General features: G+C 37.5%; 1 protein-coding gene across 4 annotated transcripts; it reads left to right on the top strand.

Annotated features, from left to right (window-relative positions):
* Positions 1–7,121: 7,121 nt before the first annotated feature.
* On the top strand, positions 7,122–8,302 carry psmg3 (proteasome (prosome, macropain) assembly chaperone 3). 4 transcript variants are annotated; one of them, XM_055190521.2, is made up of 3 exons: positions 7,122–7,238; positions 7,583–7,811; positions 7,906–8,302. In XM_055190521.2, the coding sequence occupies exons 2-3, from the start codon at positions 7,596–7,598 to the stop codon at positions 8,056–8,058; spliced, it is 369 nt and encodes a 122-aa protein (XP_055046496.1). In that variant the 5' UTR covers positions 7,122–7,238; positions 7,583–7,595; the 3' UTR covers positions 8,059–8,302. The 4 variants fall into 4 exon arrangements, with proteins under 4 accessions (XP_055046496.1, XP_055046482.1, XP_055046491.1 ...); XM_055190507.2 differs by having other exon boundaries at positions 7,126–7,246; XM_055190516.2 differs by having other exon boundaries at positions 7,133–7,242.
* The last annotated feature ends 35 nt before the right edge of the window (positions 8,303–8,337 follow it).

Raw genomic sequence — 8,337 nt, 5'->3', positions numbered from 1 at the left:
TGTAATCAGAGTTTAGTGTTAAGGGAGTGTCTTGCGTGTATTTTGTGAACATGAGCATTTCTTTTATCATAAACGGTTTTAATGCATGTGCAGCAGGTACTTATTTTGACAAAACACATGATACACATTGTTCACATGATGCAACACATATTTTGAAAACGCAAGCAACACACATGACGCTCCAAACACTTATTTTGAATTTGCGCCCCTCGGATGAGCAGTCACGAGTCGCCTCTGCTGCCAATACAGAACAACAACAGAGCTTCACTTTAGGGAGTTTAATATTAAAGTTGGCTTGTCTTTAGCCTCTGATGGCACATCCACGGATGCAACCTGCACACAAAATTAAAAAAGACTCAGACTGTATATCTGATTTACTCTGTTTTACTGTTATCTGAACCAAACAGCACAAATAACTGACTAGTTTTTTCTTGGTGTCAGAATATGTGTTACATATCAAGTCCAGCTTCCTGTCAGAATGATGTTGTGACAATCAAAAAATCTGAGTATGGTCTTACAGCGTAGTGCAAACCTAACATTACTGGTGGAGTGCTCTCACCAGGGGTTAATGAGAGCTGCCATGAGTCGGTTGCCTCACAGATTACTTTTTGCTCCACTAATATGACAACCCACCATAGCAGCAGCCGTCTCCATTTTAAAATAGAAAACTCACACGTACACAAAACATGCATTGGTTCAGCAAGACCATATTAGGGGTTCAGATGCAAAATCCTTTAAGTGTGTCTGACATGTTTTCTTGTAAATGATGATTTTTTTTATCAGGCTCTTTTGTTTAGGTTCAGTAATTTTGCTTAGTCAGTAACCGAAATGCCTTATTTTTACAAATGTCGCTTTAGTCATTTCATAGGTATTTAACAAATGTCACTGTCTTTCGCTGCAAAACCATCTAAGTGCACAAGCTTTTTTGGAAAAACCTCCACTTCTAAAATGATGTTTTTATTAACAAAGTTCGGGAGGAACACGTTCAAATAATCAACCTAATCACCTCAACTACGACCAGCTGTTGACAATCAGTAATCAGGTATCCACCTGATTGGCATCAACAGAACCTATATAGACTGGAAACCAACTCACCCTCATTCCTCGATAGTTTCAGCATCCCTCCACCTCCCCTTCTCCGCACGATTGCCTAAGTAACCTTACTAACCAGAACAGGGGGGATTGTTCTGGGTTCGGGCCTAAGGCTGAGCCCGGAACCCTCTCCCCGCCAGGAAGCGCTCCGGGCTCAGTCCATTAACGAGCTCGTTGCCCTCTCCTCGGACAGCACGCCAAATACGCATATTAATAACTCTGTTCTGAATTATTTGTAAGTGTGAACTCATGAAACAAAATCCACGTTTTTGGACAAGACATAAGCTGCGTTTCTTTTACACTTTAAATTGTGCAAATTTACATTGCAAATTAAAAATACGGGCAATGGAACACATCAATTTTCCATGTATCGCAAAAACCTTTTCACAATCACATGAGGTGGTTTATCGGGCATTTCGGAAAAGGTGTTTTCGCAAAACTGTAATGGAAACTGTTTATTCGCATTTTCAGGTCAACTGATGTATGTAGATGACATTTTATTAAATTAATGGCCTAAAATAACAAATATCCTTCGACATGATGTTTGAAATTACTTATTGCGAGAGGAAAAACTATGTTTTAGTCGCATATCATCGATTAGTGGAAACACTGGCTGTTTCTCAATTCCAAGAACACAAAGAATGGACTTGCGTTCTTGTGGAGATCCGTCTTGCACTGTAAAAAAAACTTTGGTGCCTTAAAATTTTTTGTTAAATCAACTAAGATTTACAAGTCATGTCAACAGAGATGAGTTGTCACAACTTATAAAATTAAGTTGACTTTTCTCAACGAGTTGATTCAACAAAAAATTTTAAGGCAGCAAAGTATTTTTTACAGTGCAGGCGACCTTGGAAGACTGAACTCAGAAGGTTGCGAGAACACAGAACGCACTTGTGAGAATTGAGATGTGTGCAATCTCCCTTTTGGTCACCTGACCTCCACCATTGTTTTGCCGTAATAACTTCTGGGGCGTAAAACGATTTCAGCGCGCAGGTCTACAATCGATGCATCCTCGAAATCAAGAACACATCCAGGTATTTTTATGCGTCCACTGTACTTGCGTCTTTGGGAATTGGAATTCAACTTCGATGGTTAATGATGACGTAAAGCGAGAACACGATGCGCAAGATCGCTGAAGAACGCATATTGAGAAAAAGCCAATGCCATTTCACAAAAGATTTTTACCGACATTTAGAAAATATTGCATGAGTTTTGTGCAACTTTGTAATGGAAACACAGCTATAGTAAACAGTAGCAAAATCACTTACGATGCAACTAGAAACATTAAAAATTGATGTAAAAATGTAATAATTAACTTAACCACACATTAGGGGGCGCTGTAATCCATGTCATATTCAGGTCCAAGTACTCACAAGGGACACACGTTTGAATGTGATCCATGGTCGTTTTGCACGCTGCGTTCATCCAGTTTATCTTTAGTGCACTTAGAGGACTTTGCAAAAAATATGGATTTATAATACGTGCTGAGTGCATTCTGTTAATATCATTATAACATTTTTACAGAGGTGGCGTTTAGCGGCCTTTGCATGTGATCTCCTCATTTAATTATAGATCAACATTTGTAACCCATTGTACCACACTAAAATCCATAGGTAATAATTGTATAACAGGTGTTTGGAAGGAAGAGGATACAGGAAGTAAGGAGAAATACTTGGCACTTTGATGTTTTTCCAGTCTTGTTCGTGACAAAACAGCGTGAACACTTTACGACATAAATGAAACAAAAACTTAAAGTCCCGTCTCCTAAGCAGAATAATATAGATGTTCATCATGTCTGTATAATCCTCACTTCATTAGAAACCATAAATGAAAGAGTCTGAACAAAAGAGTGCAGGTATGTGGCAAAATGTGTAACTAATGTTGAGAAGAATAAAATGTAATTTTAATGAAATCCTGTCAGCCTATCTGACCGATCTTCCTGCTGTGGGAACAAAAAGAACCCAAACGACAAGCATAATTCCAGCAGAACATTAAAGAGATATTAAAATGATAGGCCTCTTCTGTGGGAGGATTTCATAAACAATGAATGTGGTTGTTTTTCTCTTTTATATTGGCCATGATACGCTTTGCTCCTACCTCATCACTCCCTTTGCCTCCAGAGCACCCAAAACCCATAAAGTTTAAGATTGTTGCCTCTTTATAGCACTTTGAAGAGCAAATCACCTCTCAGCATGTTTATTGCACGCATGCCCATTTTACCTAATGCTAAGAGCTGTGAGAATGATTACTTAATGGTGCATTTCATGGAAATGCCACGTTTGAGATTTGCTTTGGCAAAAGAGTTTCATTTTGTGGGGCCATCATCTTTCATTGCACAAGACCTTATGTGTTATGACAGAACAACTGAACATTCTCTCATCTATGGGCCAAACTGAAAATAAAAATCAGAGAAACGCTTTTATCATTTCCTCTCGGATTTAGGGGGAACTGGAATTGCTCTTTGTTCTGGTATTAACAGAACTAATCATTCAGTCACAGTCTATATTCTGGTGGTCTTTGAAAGCGAGAGGGAGAGTATGAGCGAGAAAGAGGGAGAGAGAGAGAACAAAAACTTGCCACTTTTAGTCAACCTCGACAAAAGTGCAAATATGGCAACTTCTTTTAGATTGATGTAAAGCTCAAGCACTCTGCAAGAGTAACTCCAGTCTGGTACAAAGAGAGCTGAACAGTCAGTGAACATGGCACACATTGTCAAATGCACTAGACTCAGCAAAACTATGACACATCCACACAAAAAAACACTGATGGGGCGAGACAAGCAGAGGATAAAGTTACCCAGACACACCACATGCAGTCAAGCTCTTGAAGGTGGATAGAAAGAGCAATAATGAACATTTGGAAATGTCTGACACCATTCCCTGCCCGTTGTTTCATAATCTAAGAACACGCTTTGCATAGTGTTTTAGTGTGTACAGTGACAACAAGTGTGTACACAATGTATTAAACAAGTGATATCTACTTAAAAAATTTTTGGTAACAATATTACACATAATATTTTTGATTAGTTTTAAGACAGAATCCTGATTTAATCATGACCAATTTCCTAAAATGTGAAATTAATTAAACCTACACCATATTTGTTTTATATATAGCACATTTTGACAGAGGGAAGTCCTAAACATACATTTCAATAAACAACCATTTATATTTTAAAAATAATCACAAACAGAAAAACACAAAAGAAAAAGTAAACCCAAATCAATTGACAATCGCTCCAAGAGGTGGGATTTAAGCCTACATTTAAAAGCAGGTTCTTTCATCTGGACCAAGGGACATATAGCATTCCTAAGAACCTGGATCTAAGCAGTCTCACTGCTTTGTGTGACAACTCAGTGATATACTGTAGCTTGGTGTAAGATAAGATTATATAGCATAAAATATTATGTTACATCTACTGTACAAAATAAAATTGCAGGAACAGATCACAAGCTGTTAACGTAAAGTTTGCTGCTTTTACTTAGCATTTTTATCTATTATATACCACAATATGATGAGCATGTAAGAAGAGACTGGTCTCTGTACTGTAGTAGCACCATTATAGACAGTTTCATCAGACGCACATGTGTTGTCGCGATTACGCGTCTGGTTGAACTTTACTTCCGGTTTCTGTTTGTTTAATGGTCTGACTAGTGGCTAAAATGAACTCTGGAGCAAATACCTCAACTTACTATGGAAGTAAATGGGGCTCATGAATGGTTTGGTTACAAACATTACTTAAAGGTGCAATTTGTAAGATATTTGCAGTAAAATCTCCAAAAACCACTAGGCCAGTGTTATATATTTTGTCCAGCTGATTACTATCAATATCTGTAATGTTTTCAACTTGTAAATCGAGAGAAAATTTCCATTCAAAACATTGACACAGGGCAGTGCAGTCTCCTGTCAATGACGTTAATATCCCTGTGACCCTTTGTCACCGCCTTTACTGCGTAAACCATATGACAACAGTGGTCGAGCTCGAAAAAATAAAATGGCGGCCAAGGAAGCGGCTGGAGCACAAATTTAGTGAAAATAAACGTATATTTTCACCTTTTAAGCATTTAAATTGCATTTCTAGCGAGAAATTAGTATTGTAGTTTTCAAATATGTGATTTGTTATCACAAAGGCGCTCTCTGTTTATATTTCAAACACGCTGCCTTTGAAGTGCGTCGGAAAGCCTTTCTCTGAGCGGCCTTCAGACCCCCGAGGCCGAAGTCATTTCCTCAGGAGGCAGCGAGGCAACAAGTCCTCACAGTCCTCACTGCCTTGAGTTTTCGGACGCAGCCAGTGTTGTGGACAAATGCAGAACTATGCGATAGCGCCTGTCGGGCTACGCGCTTGCTTATGGACTTATGGATAACTCTTTACCGTCTGCCGCTGGTTGTGTCAGCTCCTGTAAGCGTACGGGCCAACCAAACGACCCAAGAAGAGTTTGGAACAAAACGAGGGAGGATCAATTTATTGTTGCATTATCTGGATGGAGAGAGCTTCACGACAACATTTAACTAGACCGAGATTCTGATCCTGCTTATGTTTTACGCGATGGGTGAGTTGTTTTGATTCGTAACCCTTCAAAAAACGTATGCTATTATATTGATCACAACATTAGTGTGTAGATTGTAATCAGCGCGTATTCCCGCGGACGATATGCACATCAAAAGGTGTTGTACAGCAATATAAATGGTCTTTTTAAGTCACTTTACAATAAGATTTGTACTGTCAATACATTATGTGAAAAATCATTGTAGATTGTAAGTTGAAAACTTAATTCTGTGCTGTGTTTGCCATCGAATTTGGACTAATACTGTAATATCAATATGACTAACAATTTCGTTTTGAACATCATATATAAACTTACATAATGAAATAAACGTGTCATCAAACGCAACATTTATAAGACTTGATTACCTTATCCATCAACGTGATTTCTCGTTCTCGTCTGATTGATGGCCATCAGCAGTTGAGTTAAAGACTACAAATCCCATAATTCCACGCTGCTTCAGAGCGTCAGTAAACAACATCATTGTTTTTGTTTGATCTGGCGCCATCTTGCGGCGCATAAATACAAATTGTATCTTTAAAATATCTTGTTCCGTGTTCATCAAAACAATGACATTTATACAGGTTTGTAACAATATAAGAGTGAGAAAATGATGACAGAATTTTCTTTTTTGGGAGAACTATCCCTTTCAACACTTATAGTCTTACTTTTTAGTGAACACACATAAAATAACGTTCAATTTTACTCTCCAAATGCAAAAAGGATGCAAAGCATGCTGGGAAACAAATCCACTGCCTAGATAGTTATGCTTACCAAAATCATTCATGTTGTTGCAACAAAAATAAAATAAGTTAACGTTCTTCTTATAAATTTAAGTGTATTTAACATGATAAAATTAAGTTCAATTAACCCAATAATGTGTTCCTTTAGAATTACTCAAAAAATATTATTATTATATTTAAAAACAAAAAATAGATTTCATTCCAAACTTTTTTATGTTATTTTAACTTAAAATTTGGTTAAAAACAATAAATATATATATTTTAAATTAAGTTTATTCATTTTAATTCATTAAATCTACTAAGGTTCATAATCATATTTTTTACAGTCCAGAAACAACACACTAAGCAGCCTGTATGCCTCATATCTAAATTCAAAACACACACTGTAAGAGCCTTAGTGTTATATAAAACTGTTGTGATATTGTATAACTTATGGATAGAGAACATTATGAACATGATGCACCTTAACAACGTGATGCGCAGACCGATCAGCCTATAACATCAGACTACCGCGAGAGTGAGTCAAACGCTGTGCGTTTAAATAGTTCTCGCGGTAATGTGATGTCATGTGCCGTTCGGTATCATTTTAATTTCAGAGACTCAGCAAATGTCAGAATTACAGACAAATTACAGGGGAAAAATAGTGTTGTTCCATTCAAACGTTGTGTTTGAACGTTCTTAAGTAGCTTCAAAGTAAACGTAAAACTTTACTAAAAAATAAAATAAACAGATTTGAAACATTAGTTTCTTCACAGCTCAATCTCTCTGTCTTGTGCGCAGACGCAGCATCTTTTTCCGGCTCTGCCTATGTAATGTTAAACGTGCTCTAGTTCGGTCTTAAGAAAATAACGCCTCTAATCCAGTAAGTAAGTAAGTGTCTATTTATTCTTACCATTCATATGCTCTTATACAGTCTCTGTTTGTGCTGCGTGTGTTATATCAAGCATTTCTCCGCTTGGGCCTTTAAAGCATCGGTGTTTCCTTTATCTCCTGGCCGCTTTTCAGAAGCCAGGCGTCAGTGACAGCATGCGGACCCAACTGCTCCGTGCTTAGCATTAGCACACAGAGCTAATATGTGTAAAACAGCCTAGGATAGCTAAATGCTAGACATGCTTCACTCTCTTCTTTCGTAACTTTATACAGTTTATACAGATACATTTTTTTAACAGTTGGCGAAATTTCTAACTTAGTTTTTATTGTTTACAGGTTAATATAAACAATGGCTCCTCAACCTCTCATCAAATCAAGACAAGCAGAAAAAACAATAAATGGAAATTCAACTCAAGTTGTCTGCACAGAGTTCAGCAACTACATTTTCATCGTCCTGACACAGTATGGAAAAATCGGTACACTCGTGTCTGTAACGCCTGACACGAGGTCTGGTGACATCAGCGTGCCAATGTTCACGTCCAGAGTACTCCTGGGAAAGGATGAGGTAATTCATTACAAGCAGCGGATGGACTTTTGTTGGATTACCAATATGTGAAATGAAGTCATTTTAACCCATGTCCGTTTGTGTTTTCTTGCAGCCTTTTACACACGTCTACGCAAAAAATGTGGTAACATTCGTCTCACAGGAATCAGGGAACCGGCCGGTTATGTTGGGCCTTTCACTTAAAGACAACAGTGCTGAAACTATGAAAACTATTAAAGATATGATCAAAAGCTGTCAAGTGTGGTAAACAGGATTTCTGTGGAGGTTGCCAGTGCACACTATTTTTAGACGAGCACAAGTGACAACAAATATGTGCAATTGATTGTTCTTGTTTTTATTACGTAAATACTTCTTGACAGTGTTACGATTTATTGCACACTAAATGCTTATGGAGTTTGAAAGCATATTGTGAGGACACTCCTTTGCCTGTCTTTGTGGTGTGTATTTGAACTGTCATATTTATCTGATTAAAGTTTTATTTTCTTACTTCATTTTCTTATTTTCTTTGGTCTGGTTAAACTGCACA

This window comes from Misgurnus anguillicaudatus, chromosome 19 (assembly GCF_027580225.2).
Source record: "Misgurnus anguillicaudatus chromosome 19, ASM2758022v2, whole genome shotgun sequence".
NCBI classification, from domain to species: Eukaryota; Metazoa; Chordata; class Actinopteri; order Cypriniformes; family Cobitidae; genus Misgurnus; species Misgurnus anguillicaudatus.
The sequence above is the reverse complement of the archived record's forward strand: the minus strand, read 5'-3'. Positions and strand labels throughout refer to the sequence as shown.